This window comes from Eucalyptus grandis, chromosome 10 (assembly GCF_016545825.1).
Source record: "Eucalyptus grandis isolate ANBG69807.140 chromosome 10, ASM1654582v1, whole genome shotgun sequence".
Lineage (NCBI taxonomy): Eukaryota > Viridiplantae > Streptophyta > Magnoliopsida > Myrtales > Myrtaceae > Eucalyptus > Eucalyptus grandis.
Genome location: NC_052621.1, coordinates 3,216,442 through 3,239,929, shown reverse-complemented (window position 1 = coordinate 3,239,929; position 23,488 = coordinate 3,216,442). Strand labels below are relative to the sequence as shown.

General features: G+C 40.7%; 5 protein-coding genes across 5 annotated transcripts; 4 read left to right on the top strand and 1 right to left on the bottom strand.

Moving 5' to 3' along the window:
- The first annotated feature begins 515 nt into the window (after window positions 1-515).
- On the top strand, window positions 516-3,277 carry LOC104421110 (probable caffeine synthase 2). The gene is made up of 4 exons (XM_010032953.3): window positions 516-688; window positions 901-1,293; window positions 1,776-2,045; window positions 2,537-3,277. Exons 1-4 carry the CDS (start codon window positions 614-616, stop codon window positions 2,888-2,890), a joined length of 1,092 nt encoding a protein of 363 aa, XP_010031255.2. The 5' UTR covers window positions 516-613; the 3' UTR covers window positions 2,891-3,277.
- Window positions 3,278-6,130: 2,853 nt separating this feature from the next.
- Window positions 6,131-8,946, top strand: LOC104421109 (probable caffeine synthase 2). Its single transcript, XM_010032952.3, has 4 exons — window positions 6,131-6,489; window positions 6,669-7,061; window positions 7,489-7,758; window positions 8,251-8,946. Exons 1-4 carry the CDS (start codon window positions 6,415-6,417, stop codon window positions 8,596-8,598), a joined length of 1,086 nt encoding a protein of 361 aa, XP_010031254.1. The 5' UTR covers window positions 6,131-6,414; the 3' UTR covers window positions 8,599-8,946.
- Window positions 8,947-10,570: 1,624 nt separating this feature from the next.
- Window positions 10,571-12,630, top strand: LOC104423345 (caffeine synthase 1-like). The gene is given in 5 exon segments (XM_010035850.2): window positions 10,571-10,680; window positions 10,946-11,188; window positions 11,190-11,339; window positions 11,775-12,020; window positions 12,559-12,630. Coding segments are annotated over 5 exon segments (786 nt in total). The 5' UTR covers window positions 10,571-10,605.
- A 3,985-nt stretch (window positions 12,631-16,615) lies between these two features.
- Window positions 16,616-19,135, top strand: LOC104421108 (probable caffeine synthase 2). Its single transcript, XM_010032951.3, has 4 exons — window positions 16,616-16,914; window positions 17,099-17,491; window positions 17,934-18,203; window positions 18,666-19,135. The coding sequence occupies exons 1-4, from the start codon at window positions 16,840-16,842 to the stop codon at window positions 19,017-19,019; spliced, it is 1,092 nt and encodes a 363-aa protein (XP_010031253.2). The 5' UTR covers window positions 16,616-16,839; the 3' UTR covers window positions 19,020-19,135.
- A 636-nt stretch (window positions 19,136-19,771) lies between these two features.
- LOC104421107 (probable aquaporin PIP1-4) lies at window positions 19,772-21,592 on the bottom strand. Its single transcript, XM_010032950.3, has 4 exons — window positions 21,166-21,592; window positions 20,691-20,989; window positions 20,431-20,571; window positions 19,772-20,321 (listed from the first exon to the last, which is right to left on the bottom strand). The coding sequence occupies exons 1-4, from the start codon at window positions 21,497-21,499 to the stop codon at window positions 20,229-20,231; spliced, it is 867 nt and encodes a 288-aa protein (XP_010031252.1). The 5' UTR covers window positions 21,500-21,592; the 3' UTR covers window positions 19,772-20,228.
- Window positions 21,593-23,488: the final 1,896 nt, after the last annotated feature.

Below are 23,488 nucleotides of genomic sequence, written 5' to 3'. Positions count from 1 at the left end.
CAAATGCTCTAAGACAATGCTATCAACGCATTTTAAAGATTTGAATTGAACCAATTCATTTCATATGGCTCATAAATTATCTTCCAAAAAAAAAGTAATAATAACATCTTTCCCTGGTTAAAAAAAAAAAAAAAAAAAAAAAAAAAAAGTGGTCTGTTTCAATCTCTCTCTCCGATCTCATGATCATAAAAAAATCACGCAAAAATGACATGAGAGCATCGAAACTCTGACATGATTCCCCCACACAATGTTCGACCATCTATTGCGTATCAATTTTTACGTTTCAAACTCCACCGACGGGAAGCCCGAGATTCTAATTGTGAACATTATTGAGGTCTTAAGTTTTCAATTGACCAAAATAACGTCTAAGTCCTCAATTATAACCAATGGGCAAATTTTTTAATATAAGTCGCTATCCCAAGCTTTACCCGGTCCAATGAGCACTAGGTTATCCAAATAATTTATTCGTGTCGGAGAACGACGTCTCAGAATCGAATAATTGAAGCAGACCAAGACAAAACAACCCTGTCTTGCAGAATGATTCATCACAAAAGACAGTAGACACATCTATCCTAATAACCAGCAGCAAGACCTCGGTGAGCAGATCTTCGCCATGGACGTCAAAGAAGTTCTCTTCATGAGCAGAGGAGACGGAGAAGATAGCTATGCTCAGACGTCAACCTATCCGGTACCCCCTTGCATCTCTTCTTTGTTACTTGCAGCCTACCATGGAGGACATAGCTAGGTAGCTCTAGGTGAAGTCGATTTAACAGAGCATTAGGCAGGATCGATTGTTAGCTCTGATTCTTTTTTAGCATATCAGAAGTGGTGGTTCAGCGTTTTCTCTAAACTACACGATCGGGTTGGTTTATGAGAATGAATTCAACTCTTGCATTACAGCAAAAGATTGCATCCCTGGCGAAGCCCGCTGTAGCGAGTGCAGTCGCTTCTCTGCTTGAGGAAGGTTTCTTCCCCTGCGAGCTTCTAAGTGTGGCGAATTTAGGCTGTGCTTTGGGTCCTAGCACAGTAATTTTCATGTCGACTGTCATGGAGAGTGTGCGGAAGAAGTGCGCGCACTCAAAGTGCCCACCGCCCGAACTCCAATTCTATCTAAACGATCTTCCTGGGAATGATTTCAACACGTTGTTCCAAATCTTGTCGAGCTTCTCCCAAAACAATGAAAGCTTATCGTGCTTCATAATGGGAGCTCCGGGAACTTTTCACGGAAGGCTCTTCCCTAGAAACTGCTTGCACCTCGTTCATTCCTCCTATAGCGTCCATTGGCTATCTCAGGTAAATCTAATTGTATATATCTTAGGAAAATGTGATTTTATATATATGAGTAGTGCGAATGATTGTTGTGATAATTGTTATCGTGAGAGATGCATGTAAAGTCAAAACATTTTATAGGTCATGTGTCAAGTCAATTAATACAATTCAGTGGTTTCGACTACAAGATGATATAGACTCAAATCTCTCCATCTTCACATTCAAATTCAACTCATGCATGCCGAAAATCTTCACACGACATATGATCAATTAATGACATGCGAACGACAATATCATGAGAGATAAACAGGTGCCAAAGTATTTGACAGATCATGTCAATTATTGATTTCGCAGTTTTCAAGAAGACGACTTAGGTTCGAATCTCGCTGTAATCTCGTTCAACTCATACATACATAGCTAAAATAGAGCTGTAATGTGAGCACTGCATAGTCACGATTGTTGTCCATTTTACTCCTGCATTAATATGGAACTTTAGCAACTGAAAGGTACCGAATCTCACGAGCAAAGAAGGCCTCCCGTTGAATAAGGGAAGGATCTACATCTCAGAGACCAGCCCCAGCGTGGTGAAGGAGGCCTACTTGGCTCAATTCCGAGTGGATTTATCGACATTTTTGAAATTCCGCAGCGAAGAGATGGTCAACAATGGTTACCTCGTGTTGGTACTTAACGGGAGGAAGGATAAGGACTTTGCAGGCATAAACAGCCACTACATTATGGAAAAACTTGGAGAGGCGATTGCTAATTTGGTTTCAGAGGTAAGTTTTCTGAATCAGCTTTTCAACTTTCACGAACTCGCACATTTAAGAATATGCAAGTATTGGTGAAATCTGTGCGCAAATGAGATGGAATCGGGTTTTAACATCTGATTAGTACATACCAGTACTCAGACTAAATTAGAGTTTGATGTTTCGAGTACGAAACTTTCATTATGACATAGCAAGAATAAAGTGTTGCCCAGATACATTGACATGCATCGCAAAGGAACTTTATTAACAATTATAAATCAGTTTCGCTTAATTCGAGCATATATATATATATATATATATATGTTGACATCAAACTTTCAAATCCATATTTTTCCATTGATGCAAATGAATGAATTGTAGTTGTCAAGATCAAATCTTTGCACATGTTACAAGATTAATAGTACTTGAATTCAAAATTTTCTGATTCATTGGACTCATGCCATGGTAAAACAATTTTTACTTTCAAGTTTCAATATTTATTTATCAAAACCGTGTTGTAGGGGTTTGTTGAGGAAGGGAAATTAGATACCTTAAATATGCCACATTACACGGCATCTTCAGAGGAAGTTCAGGGCATAATCGATGAAGAAGGGTCCTTCGAGATCGAACATATGGAGATAATCGAGGTTGATGTCGGCGGAACCACGCCGGACGAGGATCCTCATAGCAGAGGAAGGAAGATGGCTAAAGATGCCAGATCTTTCACTGGTTCCATAATCTCACACCATCTCGGCAAGGAGATCATGGACAAGCTCTATTATGAAAAGCTTCCCATCATCATAGGTGATGATCTGGCTAAGGAAAGGAGGATGGGAATCAGCATAATTGTTGTGCTCAAAAAGCATATCCTATGACGCAATAAGTGTTCGTCTCCACTATAGACAAGGTCAATTTCTGGGAAAGCTATTCAGGTGTTATTTGAAAGAATTCCCATTTTGTTAGGGTGTGATGAATTGTTGGCTGTATTAGGCTAAGTTTATTAAGGTGCTTATGATTTATGAGTGATAAAGACTCCTTTAAGCTTAAGATAAGAGAAGAGCCCTGCAAGGAGAAATATTTAGAGGTGCATTTTAATTTTCTATTAGTTAATGTTAACATGGATACAAAGGTTAGGGAGGGATCAAGGGTTTGATCGGTCAAGTCATTATAGGCATGACAAACCACGGCTATGGGCTTGTTCAACCCAAAGTGTATACACATGGATTTGGACAAGTTATTTGTTCTTCGGCCCAATTTTACTAGTTAGGCTTGTCTGCACATGAGCATTTATTTATATTTTCTTAATCATGAAAAAGAATAGCTAACTCTTTGTACTCATATATCAAATCTCACATCAGAAAATTAAAGTGGTATGGTATGAAATAGTTAAAATGTCTTAATTAACCTATAACTCATTTGCTAAGGTTTTTGAATAGAGGATCTAATTGGATATGTTAATAAGCTCGAACTTAAATTCCTTTTTAGCAATCTCACCTAGTAAAGATATCAGACTTTCGTTGTATGCTCCCAATAAATGATATCTAAGTTGAGAGTTGATTGGTGGCGCATTCCCAATATGTATCAGCATTTGAAGAATATCTCAAGGAGTATCGTGACCAATGTGATTTTGGGTAGCTTTCATGGTTCGATCTAGCGTAAGAGACCTATGATGAAATCGTGTGTTATCATGTTTGAGTCTAGAGAAAAAGACTAGAATGAAGGTGGGTGTCATCGTTGTTGCGGTCCTCGCCAAGGCAACAAAGTGCAAACTCAAAGTTGAGACAAGTTATGTAGAAGGATATGTGAATTAGGGGGGACAAAGTTAGCTAAAAAGGCCGTATCTTTTGCTGAGTCTGCATTCTCACACCATCTCAAAGATGAAATCTATGGTGAGAAGCTTTTCTCATTTGGTATCACGCAAAAAAAGGTATTCTCCTATCCGTCTGTTGACTTAGGGTGCGTTTGGCTGGCACCTATTTCTGTTCCCAGGAACATAAATTTTTGTTTTTTTGTTCCTGGGAACAAAAAAGGAACAGAAACGCGTTTGGGTGCGTTTCTGTTCCTTTTTGTTCTTTTGTTTCAGGAACAAAAAAGAAACAGAAACAAAACTTAGAAACACTTTTTATTTTTTTCTTTTTTCTTATTTTCTTTCTTTTTCTTTGGCGGTCGCCGGCCTCGGCCCATGGCTGCGACCGGCCGACGAGGGCCGACGGGGCGAGGCCGAGCCTCGCCGTAGCTGGGCGAGGGTCGGCCTCGCCTTGGGTGGGCGAGCTCAAGCTCGCCCGGCCCGGCGAGATGTCGGCGCGTCGGCCGGGCGAGCTCGATCTCGGCCAGATCCGGCGAGGTCGAGCTCGCCCACCCAAGGCGAGGCCGACCCTCGCCGAGGGCGGCGAGCCTCGCCGTGCGGGCGAGGCCGCCGGCCATGGCCGAGGCCGACGACCGGCCAAAAAAGAAAAAAAGAAAAAGAAAAAGAAAAAAAAAAAAAAAAGGAAAAATAAGAAAAATATAGAAAAAATAAAAGAAATAAAAAAATTATACAAATTTAGCAAACGTGTTTCTATTTATTTTTGTTAGAACAAGTTTACCAAACGCGTTTTTGTTCAGAAATTGTTTAGGAACAGAAACACTTTTTTTTTTATTTCGTTCCTAGAACAATTTTTAAAAAACGCAAACAAACGCACCCTTAGTTTCCATTTCGTAAGCAAATGTCTAAGCCTTTGTTAAATATAGATTGCGTCTTTCTACCAGAGGAGACATTTTTATGCAAGATTTTCCATATGTTTAAGCGAGAATTGATCCTGAATTCCCTAGCCAAAAACACCAAAATCCATAACTTAGTTTAGGAGTGAACTAATTAGTTAGGTGGTCCCCAATAAAACTAACTGTAGGTCCGTGATGTACGATGATTGGTCGCTCCACAGCGCTTTCCCCCTCTCGAATGTTGATTTTTCATGGTAAGACCCAGCGATTAGGAAAATAGCTGAGAGGCCCCTGTCTGGTACTTTATTGGGTTTGGTATGAATTATGAATGGTGATGAGTTGAAAGATAAGGGTAAGATAAGTCTAAAGAGATACTAATGACCTTGAGAATCTTGTACTCTCCCATCGCTAGTGATGCAAATGGAAAGGCGCACTTTCCTTGGAAAAATGCGACGCCTCCTCAATTTGGTTTGGGGTCTCTTAATATTCTTAGTTATCTGGTCAAGCCATTATCTTCCCAAAGAGACGGACCATAATAATTTGTATTCTTAATTATTCGGTCAAGCCATTATCTTCCTAATGAGACAGATCAGAATAACTTGTGGCCTTCATCTCTCTCTCTCTCTCTCTCTCTCTCTCGGGGGAAAGGTCTAGCCGAAAAGTACATGAGAACCAATTAAAGAACGGAGGATATCTATGCTTCACACAAGCGTCCGAAATCTGATGTACAATCTTTGGTCATTTACCATGTGTCATTTCTGACTATTGAAATTCCACCGACAGTAAGTTTAAGACTTAATTGTGATTTTTTCGATGTCTCAAATTTTCAATTGACTGAGATAATGCCGAATTCCTCAATTATTGCCCATGGGCAAATATTTTCAACCTAATTAAGTCACCCAAATTTTACTTAGCGTATATGCACTAGGTTATCAAAGTATTTCTTGGATATAAAATTTACCATCGAAGAAGGAGGTGTTTAATATAAAAATAAAAATAAAAAAGAGATAAGTGTGTTAAAAGTCCTAAAACTTGTCACAAAAATACAATTGAGTTTTCAAATTTTCAAAAAGAGCAATCAAATCTTGAAAGTTATTACAAAAATTTAATTGAGTTCTAAAACTTTCAAAATATCTAATCAAGTCATAAAATTTGTCACGAAAGTGTAATTAAGTTCTAAAACTTTTAAAAAGTGCAATCAATGGAAGGACTTAGATTGGACTAAATTGACAAGTTTTAGGACTTAATTGCACTTTTTAAAAGTTTTAGGATTCAATTGCACTTTGTGACAAATTTTAAGACTTAATTACACTTTTTGAAAGTTTTAGAACTCAATTTCATTTTCATGATAAATTTTAGGACTTTAAATGCATTTATCCTATAAATAAAGTAAATTATGTAAAGCAGAACAAGTCAAAAGAACCAGTAACCCCGTCTTGAAGGACAGTAGCAGTTGGAACGATTACGATAGGAAATGAAACAAAAGAAAAAAGTTGCGGAGGTGATTGGGAGGAGTATGAAGTGAAGGAGGACCGAGTCTTCTTGATCATGAAAGATATTCTTCTTCTCCCTTCCGATATGAAGTGTTGATGGATATTCGCCAAGCAGTCAAAACAGTGTAGAATCAGCAGAAGACTCTGGGAATCCACGCCTGGAATATCAACCGATCTCAAGACCTCAGTGATCGCATCTCTTCGCCATGGACGTGAAACGAGTTCTCTTCATGAGCAAAGGAGACGGAGAACATAGCTACGCTCAGACCTCTATCTTCACGGTTCGTTTCACTCAATTAATACCCCCCTTTCAGATATAAATAGGCATGATCAATCCCCAATCGCAATTCATGGAATATAATTTCCTTTTCTGATAATATTAGAAGTTGGGATTCAATGATTTCTCCAAAAAAGGGGATCGGGTTGGTTTATAAGAATGAGTTCGTTTCTTGCATTACAGCAAAAGATTGCGTCCGTAACGAAGCCCACGATAGCGAGCACGGTAGGTTCTCTACTCGAGGAAGATTTCTTCCCGTGCAAGCTTCTTAACGTGGCCGATTTAGGCTGTGCTTCGGGTCCTTGCACGGTAACCTTCATGTCGACCGTTATAGAGAGCGTACAGAAGAAGTGTACACACTTGAACTGCCCGTCACCTGAATTCCAATTTTATCTTAACGATCTTCCTGGGAATGATTTCAACACGTTGTTCAAGAACTTGTCGAACTTCTCAGAAAGCTACGAAAGCTTATCGTGCTTTATAATGGGAGCTCCAGGTTCTTTCCATGGAAGGCTCTTCCCTAGCAACTGTTTACACCTTGCTCACTCTTCCTATGGCGTCCATTGGCTATCTCAGGTAAATCTGATTGCATATATATGTGAGCTTCAAATGATTGTTGTGATGGCTATCATTGTGAGAGATGCATGTAAGGTCGTCATGCCTTATGGATCATGTATTACATCAACCGATAAATTTTCGTTGTTTCAAGTGCGAGATGATTTAAGCTCAGATCTCTCCATTATCTCATTCAAAATTGTAACTGACGCACACTCAACATCTAATCAATTAATTCTTGGACAACATAACATGTGAAGGACAACATCAATTATTGATGTATAAGCTCGGACAGTTTTCAAGTAGATGGACTTAGGTTCGAATTTCCCCATTATCTCATTCAACTTATGCATATATGCCCAAAATAGAGCTGTAATGCAAGCACGGCATAATCACGACAGAACTCCATCTTAATCCTGCACTAATTTGGAAGTTAAGCAAATGCAAGGTACCGAATCTCACGAGCAAAGAAGGCGTCCCCTTGAACAGGGGGAGAATCTACATTTCGGAGACCAGCCCCGTCGTGGTGAAGGAGGCCTACTTAGCTCAGTTCCGAGCAGATTTTTCGATATTTTTGAAGTTCCGTGGTGAAGAGATGATCGATAACGGTCGCCTCATATTGATACTTAATGGGAGGGAAGATAAGGACTTTGTGAGCCGAGACGGCTACTTCGTCTTGGAAAAACTGGCAGACGCAATTGCTGCTTTGGTTTCGGAGGTAAAGTTTATCTTAATTAGCTTTTCAACTTGCATACGCTCTCACATGGAAAGAGATGGATATTAAAGTGGTGAGGGATTCTATGCGCATCTTAGATAGATATTGGGGTTTTAATATTTGATTAGTAGATACTGCTGCAAGACAAAGCTAGAATTAATATTTTGAGCACCAAACTTTCATCGTGTCCATTGCAAGGATAAAGTATTGTCCATACAGAAAATGAGATATACGTGCAATTATAGATCAGGTTTTTATTAGTTCAGGTAACATGTCAATATCTCAATATTAGACTCTGAAATCCATGTTTACTATTGGTAAAAAATAAGTTAGTTGTAGTTGTCACAACCAAATCTTTCCAAACATCACGAGATTAACCGTGCTAAAAATATTTGACTTTGATAAATATTAGACTCTTTCTTCATCAAGTGTGTCATGGTAAAATGATTTCCACTTTCACTCTTCGATCTTATTTTCGTTCGAACTTCATTTTAGGGATTCATTGAGGAAGAGAAACTAGACACCTTAAACATGCCATATCATACGGCATCTTTAGAGGAAGTTCGAGACATAGTCAATGAAGAAGGGTCCTTCAAGATCGAACATCTGGAAATAATAAAGATTGATAGAATGTCACTGGACGAGGATCCTCAAAGCAGCGGAAGAAAGATAGCAACACTTGCCAGATCGTGGACCGGTTCCATAATCTCACACCATCTTGGTGAGGGGATCATGGACAAGCTCTATGGCGAAAAGCTTCCTGTCATCATTGGAGATGATTTGGCTAAGGAAAGGAGGAAGGGAATAAGCATAATTGTTGTGCTAAAAAAGCATGTCCCATGACTCTTTAAGTGTTCGTCTCCATTACCATGGACAATGTCAATTTCTGTGAAAGTGTGATAAGATACGAAAGAATTCCTTGTTTGTTAGGGTGTGGTGATCTTTAATTGTACTAGGCTAAGTTTATTAGAGTGCTTAGATCAAGAGATCCATTTTATTTCTTATTAGTTAGGTTGGGGAGGGGTCGAGGGTTTGATCGGGGTTGACTACCGTCGATGCAAGGTGTTCGGTCATGTCATCATAGGCATGACAAACCACAGCCATGGGCTTGTTCAACCCAAAGTGTAAATACATGGATTTGGACAAGTTATTTGTTCTTCGGCCCAATTTTACCTGTTAGGCTTGTCTGCACATGAGCATTTATTCATATTTTTTAGAGCCAATATCTAACCCTTCCTCATATATCCAGTCTAACTTCGAATATAATAGTTAGGCTCGACTAGGGATCTAATAAGGCTACATTATTCATCTATCTTTCGCGTTTGCGGTGAATTAGAAGCACTTAGGATTAAGGGACAACTAGGAAATCCTAGTGGGTCTACATAGTAATATACAAATTTACCAAACCCTGAGTTGGTGCCTGGTTGGTTGGTGCCTTGAGGATTTCCTTCTAAGGAATTAGATATCATTTCGTCTAAATCTCACAAATTTGGTGCAAATTATTCTACAATAAAGCTATTTGCACATGTCAAAAATTTGTATTTAACCATTTCATTGGACTAGTAAGGTATTCTATGGATCTCTAGATAGCTAGGTCCCAATGCTCATGCCCCTACATTATCCAAAAAAGAAAAAGAAAAATCCAATTTTGCCATCATTTACGATAATAGGGTGCTAATTATCATATTTGTCTTGTCAAGATATACAAGTGAGTTGTATAAGAAAAGTCTCACATTGAAAAATTAGTTTAGTGTAGTATGGAATAATCAGTATGTCTTAATTAGCCTATAACTCATTGTTTAAAATTTTTTAATGGATATGTCAAACTGAATATATTTGCCGGCTCAAATTTCGGCTCTCTTAAGATATGGACTTTTTTTGCCTACTCCTAATAAATGTTATTCGAGCCAATGGTTAATTTGCACCACCTAATCAGCCTAATCAGCCACACAAAGATGCAATCTTCTGCTGTAATGCAAGAAATCAGTTCATTATCGTAAATCAACCAGATCTCATAGTCTAGAGAAAAAATCGAACCACAACTCCAAAGATAATCGGAAAAGATCTAATTGCTTGAATCACGGTTGCTGATTGATCTTTTTGCCTGTCACTCCATTAAATCGACTTCACCTAAAGTTTCCCAAGCCATGTCCTCCATAGTTGGGTCGAGCATGTTGTCCTCTCTAATAGGGCTCCTCCATAAATAGTACTACGCGACAGGTTGTTTTGTCTGGGTTTGCTTCAATTATACGATTTATCTTCCTTTTACACCGAAGACGTCCGTCTTGGACTTAGCTTACTTTGCCCGCGTGAAATATCTTGATAATTGAGAACTTAAATTGGAAATATTTGCCCATTGGTCATAATTGAGGACTTATACCTTATTTTGATCAATTGAGAATTTAACACCTTCATAAAATCATATGCACATGCACGAGATTATTGAATTTTTTTATATGACTTCACCTAAAGTTTCCCAAGCCATGTCCTCCATAGTAGGGTCGAGCATGTTGTCCTCTCTAACAGGGCTCCTCCGTAAATAGTACTACGCGACAGGTTGTTTTGTCTGGGTTTGCTTCAATTATATGATTTACCTTCCTATTACATTGAATACGTCCGTCTTGGACTTAGCTTACATTGCCCACGTAAAATATCTCGATAATTGAGAACCTAAATTGGAAATATTAGCGGGAAAAAGGAGCGGAGTGGTGTTCTTGATTATGAAAGATAGCCTACTCTTCATATCCTTTCCCGGAATGGATGTGGCGGTACATATTCTAGCAGGGACAGTGTAGAATCAAATGCGAGTGGGTGGACTTGCAATTATCAATCAGCGATCGGATCTTCGCCATGGACGTGAAACAAGTTCTCTTCATGAGCAAAGGAGATGCAGAAAATAACTACGCTCGTGCCTCCTCCTATACGGTTTGTTTCATTCAATTGAACTCTCCTTTCAGATACTTTCTTCTTCTTCTTTTTGTGTAAACTTTCACTCTTTTGGTTAAGTCAATTTGATTTCCAGAGTAATAGGCAGGATCAATCACCATGGTTCAATTTTTATCTAAAATACGGAATCGGGTTGGTTTATAAGAATGAATCTAGGAAATTAACTGAAGTTTCTTTGTTTTCTAGTCCATTAGGCAATCTTTGAATTTTCTGGATAAATTAGACCTCGTTTCTTGCATTACAGCAAAAGATTGCGTCTTCCGCCAAGCCCACGATAGCGAGTACAGTTGATTCTCTGCTTGAGGAAGGTTTCTTCCCGTGCAAGCTCCTCAACGTGGCTGATTTAGGCTGTGCTTTCGGTCCTAGCACAGAAGCTTTCATGTCGACCGTTATAGAGAGTGTACAGAAGAAGTGCGCGTGCTTGAACTGCTCGACGCCTGAGTTTCAATTCTATCTGAAAGATCTACCCGGGAACGATTTCAATACTTTTGTTTAAAGGCTTGTCTAATTTCTCGCAAAACTATGAAAGCTTATCATGCTTTATAATGGGAGCTCCAGGTTCTTTCCATGGAAGGCTCTTCCCTAGAAATTGCCTGCACCTCGCTCATTCCTCCTATGGCGCCCATTGGCTATCTCGGGTAAATATGATTGTATATATCTGTCTAGTGCAATTGATTGTCGCGATGATTAATATTGTGAGAAATACATGTAAGGTTGAAATATTTTATAGATCATGCGTTAGGTCAACTGATAATATCTAATTGTTTAGAGTACAAGATGACTTGGGCCCAATCTCTCCATCATCTCATTCAAATTTAACTGATGCATGCTCCAAATCTGATTAATTAATTCTTGGACGGCATAACATGTGAAGGATGATATAATGAAAGACAAATAGTTGTCAAATTATTCGACAAGTCGTGTCAATTATTGATATATAAGCTTAAACAATTTCAAGTAGATGGACTCATTCAACTATATGCCCAAATAGAGCTGTGCAAGCACAGCATAATCACGATAGAAGTCCATGTTAATCCTACACTAATTTGGAATGGAACGTAATCAAATGAAAGGTACCGAATCTCACAAGCCAAGAAGGCTTCCCGTTGAACAAGGGAAGGATCTACATTTCGGAGACCAGCCCCGGTGTGGTGAAGGAGGCCTACTTGGCTCAGTTCCAAGCAGATTTCTCGACATTTTTGAAGTTCCGTAGTGAAGAGATGGTTGATAATGGTCGTCTCGTGTTAATACTAAATGGGAGGGAAGATAAGGACTTTGCGAACCTAGATGACTACTTCTGTTGCGAAAAACTTGGGGAGGCAATGGTTACCCAAAAAAAAAAAAAAAAACTTGGGGAGGCAATTGCTGATTTGGTTTTAGAGGTAACTTTGTCTTAATCAACTTCTCAACTTTCATACACTCACATGGAAAGGGATGGATATTAAAGTTTTGATGGATTCTACGCGCAAATTAGATAGATATTGGGGTTTTAATATGTGATTAGTATGTCCTAATAAGTTATTGTTGAGTACGAAACTTTCATCACGTCCATTGCAGGGATAAAGTGTTGTCCAGTCACTCTGACAAGCATTCCAAAGAAAATTTTACTGAAAATTATGAATCAGTTTTTTATTAGTTCGCGTATCTTAACATTAGACTCTGAAATCCGTTTTCTGCATTTGTAAGGATGAGTTAGTTGTAGTTGTCATGACCAAATCTTTCCAAACATCACGAGAATAATGGTGATAAAAAAAATTAATTCAATATCTATTAAACTCATGTTACACCAAGGTGTGTATCCTAGCAAAACGATTTTCCCTTTCGCTTGATCTTATCTTCCTTTTCACCTTGAATTAGGGGTTCGTTAAGGAAGAGAAACTAGACACCTTAAACGTGCAGTATTACACGGCATCTCCAGAGGAAGTTTAAGGCATAGTCGATGAAGAAGGGTCCTTCCAGATCAAACATATGGAGATAATGAAGATCGATAGGATTTCTCCAGGCGAGGATCCTCATAGCAAAGGAAGGAAGATGGCTATAGATATGAGATCCTTCACCGGTTCCATAATCTCGCACCATCTCGGCGAGGAGATCATGGACAAGCTTTATGGCGAGAAGCTTCCCATCATCCTAGGCGATGATTTGGCTAAGCATAGGAGGAAGGGAGTCAGCTTGGTTGTTGTTCTCAAAAAGCGTGTGCCGTTTCTTTGATTCTATTAGGTTGAGTTTATTAAGGTGCTTATGACTTATGGGTGATAAAGACGATAAAGACTCTTTTGAGCTTATGATAAGAGCCAACAAGGAGAAAATCAAGAGATCCATTTTATTTCCTATAAATTATTGTCAACGTGGGGACAAGCAGGAGAGGGGTCTCAAGGGCTCTCCCGGGGCTGTGGCCACCGTGGTTCAAGGCGTTCGGATGGTAACTTGCGGCCATGAGCCTGTTCAGCACTAAGAGCAAATGGATTTTGGACACGTTTTTTGTTCTTTGGCCTAGTAATTAGGCTTGTTCGGACATTGAGCATTTGTTCACATTTTCTCAATGATATGTAGGCTTCAACAAGTACTTTTCAACCAATAGCCAACCCTTCGCGTTCATAGATTAAGTCTAGTTTTAATATAATAAGCTTGACTAGGGATCTAATAGGGCTACCTTATCCATCTTTCTTTTGTGTTTGAATGATGAATTTAGGATTAAGGGTCAATAAAATAATCCAAGCGGGGCAACATATTAATATCTAGAGGTGTCAAAATGGGTTTTAGACCCATATATGACCCATTTAAATCATAAATGGGTCATATATGGGTCACTTGTTTCTGACAAAAAGTAGTTAAATGGGTTTACTTCGATAGGTGGGTTTTAAGTGGGTCTTAAATGGGTTTGGTTTTAACTTTTAAGTGGGTCTTAAGAGAGAGACTCTCTTCTCTTTTTAATTTTACAAAAATATTTTTTCATAAATACCAAAATTATAATTATTTTTCATTTTAATTTTCTTTTCTTTTTCTTTCCTATTCTTTTCTTTTCTTTCTTCCTTTTTTTTCTTTCTTCTTCCTCCGGTCACCAAAGCACGGCAATGACCGATGACCGGCCGGCGAGCCTCGAGCTTGCCGGATCTAGCGAGGCGGAGACCTCGCCGATGCCCGCGAGGCTCGAACCTCGCCGATCCGGCGAGACTTGAACTCACCGGCATCGAGCAAGGCTCAAGCCTCGCCGGATCTAGCGAGGTGTGAGCTTGAGCTCACCCGACACCGGCGAGCCTCGCCAAATCCGACGAGGGGCAAGCTCGAGCTTGCCCGACGCCGATGAGCCTCACGCTCACTAGATCTAGCGAGGCTCGAGCCTCAAGCTCGCCGATCTAGCAAGCCTCGAGCTCACCGGGGTCGAGTGAGCTTGAGGCTCGCTTGTGGCCGGTCGGAAGAAGAACCAAAAAGAAAAAAGAAAATTACATTTTAAAAATAAAAATAATAATTAAAAAATTAAAATTTGATTTTTTAAATAATTATTTTAAAAATTATAAAATTTGTCCATTAAACTTGTGTTGTATAAAACTATATTAGCAATACCATTTTAAAAAAAATAATATATATAAGAAATAATTTTGGAAGTTTTTTAGTAATATAATCTTTAAAAAAAACATAAGAATAAGTTTTCCTAAATTTGGTTAAATATGAAAATATTTTATTAATATGGGTAGAGTCGGGTATGGGTCGGGTATGGGTTGTGTCGGGTGTAGGTCGAAAATTTTACATTAGGCTTAAATGGGTCATAAATGGGTTAATTGGTCAATTTGGGTCGACCCATTAATGACCCGACCCAAACCCGACCCAACAACCCGTTTGACACCTCTATTAATATTTAAATTTGGTACATAGTTGGTTCGCATTGGAGGATATCCAACTTGCGACCGGAAGTATTCTATTCGAATCTTACCAATTACATGCAAATGCTCTAAGATAGTGCCACATACATATTTTAATAGTTTGAATTTAACCAGTTTATAGGACTTGTGAGGTATTTTCAAAAACAAAAATTATAATAACTTGCTCCCTTGGTTTTAAAAAAGGAAGAAAAAATAAGAAATGCGGTCCCTTTCAATCTCTCTCTCTTTCCGATCTCATGATCATGGAAAAACCTACGGCCACGAGCCTGTTCAGCCTAAAGTGCAAATGGATTTGGACGAGTTATTCGCTCCTTGGCCTAGTAATTAGGTTTGTTCGGACGTAGAGCAGTTGTTTACATTTTCTTAGTCATATGGAGACCTGGACAACTTCTAGACCCGAAATCCATATGACCCTTTCCGTTCATAGATTAAGTCTAATTTTAATATAATACTTAAGCTCGACTAGGGATCTAATAGGGCTACCTTATTCATCTTTATTTCGTGCTTTAATGTTTAATTTCTCCAAATTTACTTATATTTAGTCCATGGGGCCTTATGCCGGCTTACATGGTGTTGGCCAAGGAAGTCGAGGAAATGGTTCGTAAGGAGGTATCCTTCGAAATCAAACATGTGGAGACGGTCGAAATCGATCTCGAAGGGATTTCACCCGATGATGAGGTTGAGGGTCCTCACAGCAGGCAGAGGAACAAAGGTAGCTAAAAAGGCTGCGACATGGATAGAGCACGAAGGATCGAGTTAGTTAGCATCTTTATCACGCTGAAAAATGTATGCTTCGACCCCCCTGTTGACTAAGCTTCCATTTCGTAAGCAAATGTCCAGCTCCTTTGTTAGAAATAGATTGTGTCTCTCTACCGGAAAAGAGACATTTTTTTTTACAAGATTCTTGTTATGTTTAAGCAAAAACCGATCCTAAATTCCCTAGCTGAACACCAAAATCCGAAACTTACTTTAGTAGTAAATTAATTAATCAGGTGGTCCACAATATAACTAATTATAGGTCTGCGACGTATGATGATTGTTGGCTCTGTAGCACTTTTGCCCTCCCGACCATTGATTTTTTACAATGAAACCTAGTGATTAAGAAAATGGCCAGGGAGTTTCCTACAATTGGTCGCTTAGTGAGGCATGGTACTTTATTGGGTTGGGTATGAATTATGAATGGTGATGAGTTGAAACGTTAGTCTATAGGGATACTAATGAACCTTAAGAATCTTGTCCTCTTCCATCATTAGTGATGCAAATGGAATTGCGCACTTTCCTTGGAAAAATGTGACCCCTCTTCAATTTGGTTTGGGGTCAAGCCAATATCTTCCCAAAGAGACAAATGATAGTAACTTGTGGCCTTCATTTCTCTCTCTCTCCCTCTCTCATGGAAAAATCCAGGCAAAAAGCACATGAGAGCCAATCAAAGAATTGAGGATATCTATGTTTCGCCAACCTCACCTTCTCTCTCTCACCCCCCCGGTTGAATTCAAGCGCCAGAAATCCGACAAGCAATCTTCGGTCATTTGTCATGAGCCGTTTTTGAAAATAGAAATTCTACCGACGGAGAGTTCAAGACTTAATTATGATTTTTGTCATGTACTCTCACATTCACACACACACCACTCTCACGGTTCTTGCTCTCACCATCACTTGGTCCACACACTACACAGCACATTATGACACCCTGCACTCTTGTTTTTCTCTCTTATCACGCCACTCCTTACATCCCTCTCACGAGAGCGGCAGATGCACAGGTTGTGTTCTCCATTTAATGCACGCTCTCTTTGACCATTAGCCAAGTGACTTGATCAAGGATTGCCTCTTGGATTCTTCTAAACACTGACGTGGGCTCCTTTCCACCTCTATTTCTAACCGCTTCAAAATATTTGTAAAGATTATGCTAGACTAACTCTAGTAAAATGGATCATATTTCAACATTTAATAAAATAGGAAAGTTAATTGAAGCAGCCCAAGTCAAAAGCACCAGTACCCCAGTCAGGAAAGACAACAACAACTGGAACGATTAGGACAGGAATCGAAACAAAAGAAAAAGTTCGGGAGGTGAGTGGGAGAAGGCATACCAAGCTTTCCTTATCATCAAAAGATGGCCTCCTCTTCTTCTCCCTCCTGACATGGAAGCGGCGGTGCATGTTTTCCAAGCAGTGACAACAGTGTAGAATCAGCAGAAGACGGTGGGAATATACACCTGCCGTATCAACCGGTCTCAAGACCTCAGCGATCACTCTTCACCATGGATGTGAAACGAGTTCTCTTCATGAGCAAAGGAGACGGAGAACAAAGCTACGCTCAGACCTCCACCTACACGGTTCGTTTCATTCAATTTAATACCCCCCCCCCCCTTTCAGATATAAATAGGCATGATCAATCGCCAATCGTGATTCATGGAATACAATTTCCTCTTTTGATAGTATTGAAAGTCGTGGTTCAATGTTTTCTCTAAACTACGGGATAGGTTGGTTTATGAGAATGGTTCGTTTCTTGCATTCCAGCAAAAGGTTGCGTCTGTGACGAAGCCCAAGATAGCGAGTACAGTTGGCTCTCTACTTGAGGAAGATTTCTTTCCGTGCGAGCTTCTAAATGTGGCCGATTTAGGCTGCGCTTCGGGTCCTAGCACAGTAACTTTCATGTCGACCGTTTTAGAGAGTGTGCAGAAGAAGTGTGCGCGCTTGAATTGCCCCCAGCCTGAGTTCCAATTTTATCTTAATGATCTTCCCGGAAATGATTTCAACACATTGTTCAAGAGCCTGTCGAGCTTCTCACAAAGCTATGAAAGCTTATCGTGCTTTATAATGGGAGTTCCGGGTTCTTTCCACGGAAGGCTCTTCCCTCGCAACTGTGTGCACCTTGCGCATTCTTCCTATAGTGTCCATTGGTTATCTCAGGTAAATTTGAATGCATATATGTGTGTGTGCTTCCAATGATTGTTGCGGTGAATATAATTGCAAGAGTTACATGTAAGGTCAACATACCTTATAGATCACGGATTAGGTCATCTGATAATGTTTCATTGTTTAGAGTGCAAGATTACTTAGGCTCAAATTTCTCAACTATCTCACTCAAAATTTTATTGATACATCTGATATAGCATGTGAATGACAATATCATAAGAGAGAAATAGGTGTCAAATTATTCGACTGATCATATTAATTATCAATATATAAGGTTCAGCTATTTTTAAGTAGATGGACTTGGATTCGACTCTCACCAATATCCCATTTGACTCACGCATACATACTTGAAAGAGAGCTGTAAAGCAAACACATCATAATCGCGATAGATGGTCATGTTAATCCTGCATTAACTTGGAAGTTAACCAAATGAAAGGCACCAAGTCTCATGAGCGAAGAAGGCTTCCCGTTGAACAAGGGAAGGATCTCCATTTCGAAGGCTAGCCCGGACCTGGTGAAGAAGGCCTACTTAGATCAGTTCCGAGCAGATCTATCGGCATTTTTAAAGTCCCGCTGCGAAGAGATGGTCGATAATGGTCGCCTGGTGTTGGTACTTCACGGGAGGAAAGAAGAGGACTTTGCGAGCCTGGACAGCCTCGACATGTGGGGAAAACTTGGAGAGGCAATTGCTGATTTGGTTTCAGAGGTAAAGTTATTTTTTATTAGCTTTTCAGCTTTCATAAATTCTACACGTTACAAGACATGGATATGAAAGTATAGATCCATTCTGTGCGCAAATTAGATAGATACCGGGGTTTTAGTATGTGACAGTACATACCAACACTCGACAAAACTAGAATTAATGTTTTGAGTACCAAACTTCCATCATGTCCATTGCAAGAATAAAGTGTTGCCCTGACCCATTAACATGCCTTGCAAAGGGAATCCAGTCCTTATTATAAATCAGTTTTCATCTTATTTCGAGCTAACGTGTCAATACAGTCAACATCAGATTCCAAAATCCGCCATTTCCATATGTGATAATACTAATGGGACTTCAATTAAAAAAAAAAAATGATCATTCTATATATATTAGACTTACGCTGGACCAAGGTGTGTGTCATGGCAAAAATCTTCACTTTCGCGTTTCAATCTTTGAACCTTTTAGGGGCTCGTCGAGGAGGAGAAACTAGATACCTTAAATGTGCCATACTACATGGCATCTTCAGAGGAAGTTCAAGGCACGGTCGATGAAGAAGGGTCCTTCCAGATCGAACACATGGAGATGTTCGAGGTCGACGCCGGAGGAACCGCACCAGATGAGGATCCTCGTAGCAGGGGAAGGAAGACGGCTAAACATGCCAGATCCTACACGGGTTCCGTAATCTCCCACCATCTCGGCGAGGAGGTCATGGACAAGCTCTACGGCGAAAAGCTTCCCATTATCCTAGGTGATGATTTGGCTAAGGGAAGGAGGATGGGAGTCAGCATAATTGTTGTGCTCAAAAAGCATGTCCCTTGAATTAGTAATTCCAAGTGTCATCTGAAAGGACCCTTTTTGTTTCAAGTGTTATCCGGAAGGATTCCTTTTTGTTATTGCATTAGGCTGATTTCATTAAGGTGCTTATGATTTAATAAGTAATAAAGAATCTTTTAAGCTTTTACCTGGCGGTTATGAACGGCTGTAAGGTTACGAACGGCTGACGGGTTCCTTGGATATAATAAAAAAAAAAAATCTGTTAAGCTGATGATATAAGAACAAGGAGGAACACGGAGAGAACCATTTCATTTTCCTACTAACCATGGTTAACACGTATACAAGCAAAGGAGGGCTCAGGGTTTCGATCAGGGTTGTGGCCGCCGACGTTGCAAGGCGTTTGGTCAGTCCATCGTAGGCATGACAAGCCACGGGCGGGAGGGTCCTGTTGATCCCAAGTTGCTAATAAATGGACTCGGACATGTTCTTTGTTCTTCGGCCTGAACCGACTAGTTAGGCTCGTTCGACACGAGCATTTGCTCACGTTTTGTTAATCATGGGTAAGACTCGGGCAAGAACTTTTAGATACGATGTACAGCCCTCCCGCTCCTAGATCTAAAAAGTCTAGTTTCGAAAATATCGTACGTTTACTGCTTTTTGTCACACTCAAGAAAGCAAGGAGCACCTACGATTGCTTCGTTGCATGAAGACAGCCTCCGGCGGAGACGGCGAATATCCGAGCGAAGATGCCATGTGAAAAAAAAAAGCAAAGTGGAGGGGGGAAGCAGATAAACATGTCGAGCGTTCCGATCTGCACATTATTATATTTCACATCACAGAAGACAACAAAACTCAACAAGACGGAATCGATCCATGGTGCTTGAGGACGACTCGGTGGAGATAAAGAGAATACCTTCTTCCTTTTTTTCTTTCCTTTTTTTCTCGTTTTACCATAACTTATTTTGATGTGACGGATCACCACCTTCACGATAAAACACATATAATACAAGGCACTGCTTACAGATTGGACCCCCCTTTACATTCCACAGGTCATGCGGGGGGGACCCTCCTTCGGCTAAAGTTGAAAGCGAAAAGAGCCTTTGCAAAGCACTATTGAAAATTACGCAAATCTTTAAACACATGCCAGACACACATAGGCAGAAACCAAAAGAAGTCGGGCCCGCCAGCTTTTTTTTCAATCATCTTAGGGTTTGTTCCTTGACGGGGCAAGTGACGGGGAGGATTCAGGGGGCATCACCGGGTCTTGAAAGGGATGGCCCTGATCACCACTTGATGGTAGAGGGCGGCGAGCGCAGCACCGATGAATGGTCCCACCCAGAAAATCCACTGCACCGAAACAAGATGCCACTGTTAGTAATCGAGGAAAGAAGAGAGGGGAGGGAGCTGGTACTTGCAGCTCCAGGAAACTTCGAGGGAAGTTAAGGGGGACACTCACGTGGTCGTCCCAGCCACGGTCATTGTTGAAGATGATGGCCGCGCCGAGGCTCCTGGCCGGGTTGATGCCGGTCCCGGTGATGGGGATCGTGGCCAAGTGCACCAGGAACACCGCGAACCCGATTGGCAGCGGGGCCAGAATCTACGCAAGCGCACGGCCAAAGCAATAATTCGATGTCATATATCCGCTGCTTGGTGATGATACTAAAAGGGAATGATATGCTCCGCCCGCTTAATTCTTATCAGTTAGAGGAAGCTTACAGGGACGTGAGAGTCTCTGGCGCTCCGCTTAGCGTCGGTGGCGGAGAAGACGGTGTAAACGAGCACGAAGGTACCGACGATCTCGGCGCCGAGGCCGTCGCCTTTGGTGTAGCCATGGGCGACGAAGTTGGCGCCCCCGTTCAGCCTCTCGAACGTGCTAGCCTTTTCGAACCCTTTCACCACGCCGGCCCCGCATATGGCGCCCAGGCACTGCATCACCATGTAGTAGACGGCCCTCGTCAAGGACAGCTTCCTACCCAGGAACAGCCCGAACGTCACCGCTGGGTTTATGTGACCACCTAGACGTCCACAAATAACCAAATATCATCACTGAAAACTTATAAACCACGGAGAAAATAGCAGACTATAGTGGATTTAACTAGCTCTTGAAAACCTATCACAGGGTACTTGTTTGATGAAAGAGGTGAATATCTTAGTAAAATAAAAGACAGAAAGAAGGATCCTAAGTAATTACCCGAGATACCGGCGGTGCAATAGACGAGAGCGAAGATCATGCCTCCGAAGGCCCAAGCGATGCCTTGAATTCCGACCGTCGTGCACTTGGTAGGGGCTTTCACTACGCCCATCACGGTCAAGATGGTGATGTACAGGAACAGGAACGTGGCCATGAACTCGGCGATCCCCGCCCGGTAGAAGGACCACGACGTCAGCTCCGAGGGCTCAAAGAGCGGCGCCGGCGGGGGTTCGGCATAGTCCCGCCCGTCCTGGCTCTGGGCCGATGTCCCAATCGGCTGCCTCTCCGGGAACTTGTTGGCTCCCTCCCTAACGTCCTCTTCCTTCCCCTCCATGCCTCCCTCTTGCTGGTCTCTACGGTTCGATTGTTCGCGACTGGATCTAACTGGCGGTTTGGTCGAGCTCCGATGAAGGACGGAGAGTGGGGGCGGTTAGGTTATAAAGAGTGGGTAGTGGGGAGTGTTTGGCTGGAGAGAAGGTGGTGGGACCCGAGTGGGAGATTAGAGAAGCGAAATTATGATAATTGCGTCATAATATAAGACAGCCGACCAATCATGTTAGGATGGCAATTCATTCGTTTTTTTCTCTATGCTTTTTAGTCTCGGATGGGTTTTAAATTCAAGTTACGACTTTATAATATGATCGTGAATGCGACATGTCGAACGACTCGAACTTAGTTGGCAAAAATGTGTCCACAAGGGTGTTAAGAAATCAATCTCCATGACGCAGGTCCGGTCACCGACCATTCTGCATCAAGCACATAGAAAAAGAAGCATTGAAGTCACGCCTTAGAGAAGGGAAAAGACAAACCTCTGAGGAATTGGTGGCATCAGGTAAAACGATTGGGACATTGTAATTGAGAAATCGTGAAGATCTCATGTGCAATTATTGCTCGGTATAGTATCGCGTGTTAGGTTGAAGAGGCGAACTCGAATACGTTATTTTTAAGATGATTTGAAATATCAATTAAATCTCGTTTATTTCAAATTGTGACCTAGCTTGTTATATAGCATAAGTAGCAACATGCCGACTGGTATGGCCACAACCATAACAATGACGAGTCAAAAAATTTCCCGCTAAATAGAATTGTTGTGTCACAAACGATGCATCTATCGAGAAATTACCGATGGACTGTACATATAATTATATAGAAACTTATGCTACTCAATTCGAGGTTAAAAGACAAAGGATTGGAATTGGAAAGGAATCCCATCGTTGTCACGTAGATTAAAAAAATCACAAAACGATCAATTGTCAAACAAATTGGTCGGTAATAATTAATAGGTAAGTAGACACCGCATTTGCGCTTTGATCATCATCATCAAGACGCTTGATCGAATTATTAATCGACGACGGCCAATGCTGACAACTATAACCTTATCTCGCCCCATTATTTATTTTTCCCTTTCCATGGTCGCCCTTTGCATATTATTTAATATGCTCTATGATTGTCGATAGCCGCGACCAATGCTATCCACAGGTTCGATGGAAGCAAAACGACACGTAGCAGTTCCTCTAGATAAGGACCACCTTGGCTGTGAGACTTTTTTGGCTTATAGTACTACTTTAGCTCACCTAATTTGATTAGACTAGCTATATTAGCGGCAACGAAGAGGATTGAAATTAGTCCGTAACCCCTGTTAGCGAATTTCCGGGCTTTAATTTGCCATGTTTCCTTAATATTTGCTGCAAATTAACGAACGCCATAATTCATGAGTATACAACAGGTCCACATTTGACACCAAAATGCATGCCACATGGCCGTAGCCCACAAATTGAGACCGTGATAGAACATTCGTGCTTACAAATTGGAAAGAATTAAATGCAGATGAAACCCAAATTCAAATGGGGAGAGAGAGAGAGAGAGAGAGAGTTCTCCAAGTTAGTGTGGATCACATGCTGGGTGAGGGAATAAGAGTAGGGACGGAAGCTAGAGGTTGAAAAGGAAATTGTTGCGTGTCTTTCGCTGTAGACTATAGTGGAAGTAGGTTAGAGATGTGAACCGCAGCATATTTTTCAAATAAAAAATAAAGAGAAACTGTGATAATTTAAATCTGCTTACGTAAATAGTGGTTAAACCCTAAAAGCCCTTGCGGGCATGAAAAGTTGTTTGAGAGAGCTCGTGATGAGTATTCATTTTGTTTTTCCAGAAAAATGTCATCTAAGGTTTAGAAGTCGAGAAAAAGTTAAAAATTTATGCGTCTTGAAAGATTTCGATTATTGAATGTTAAGTAAATGTCAATATTGAAACACTCCGGTGAGCAGGCAAATGTCACTATCCTCACTTTGTCGTATTGACCAATGACCTGCCAAGTAATTTCTTG

Coding starts and splice junctions, on each gene's coding strand:
- LOC104421107 (XM_010032950.3), bottom strand. CDS start 21,499: ATGGAGGGGAAGGAAGAGGACGTTAGGGAGGGAGCCAACAAGTTCCCG. Junction 20,990..21,165: donor TTGCACCGCCGGTATCTCGG/GTAATTACTTAG, acceptor GTGGACGTCTAG/GTGGTCACATAAACCCAGCG. Junction 20,322..20,430: donor ACCGTGGCTGGGACGACCAC/GTGAGTGTCCCC, acceptor GTTTCGGTGCAG/TGGATTTTCTGGGTGGGACC.
- LOC104421110 (XM_010032953.3), top strand. CDS start 614: ATGGACGTCAAAGAAGTTCTCTTCATGAGCAGAGGAGACGGAGAAGAT. Junction 689..900: donor CTCAGACGTCAACCTATCCG/GTACCCCCTTGC, acceptor CTTGCATTACAG/CAAAAGATTGCATCCCTGGC. Junction 1,294..1,775: donor GCGTCCATTGGCTATCTCAG/GTAAATCTAATT, acceptor AGCAACTGAAAG/GTACCGAATCTCACGAGCAA.
- LOC104421108 (XM_010032951.3), top strand. CDS start 16,840: ATGGATGTGAAACGAGTTCTCTTCATGAGCAAAGGAGACGGAGAACAA. Junction 17,492..17,933: donor GTGTCCATTGGTTATCTCAG/GTAAATTTGAAT, acceptor ACCAAATGAAAG/GCACCAAGTCTCATGAGCGA. Junction 18,204..18,665: donor TTGCTGATTTGGTTTCAGAG/GTAAAGTTATTT, acceptor TGAACCTTTTAG/GGGCTCGTCGAGGAGGAGAA.
- LOC104421109 (XM_010032952.3), top strand. CDS start 6,415: ATGGACGTGAAACGAGTTCTCTTCATGAGCAAAGGAGACGGAGAACAT. Junction 7,062..7,488: donor GCGTCCATTGGCTATCTCAG/GTAAATCTGATT, acceptor AGCAAATGCAAG/GTACCGAATCTCACGAGCAA. Junction 7,759..8,250: donor TTGCTGCTTTGGTTTCGGAG/GTAAAGTTTATC, acceptor ACTTCATTTTAG/GGATTCATTGAGGAAGAGAA.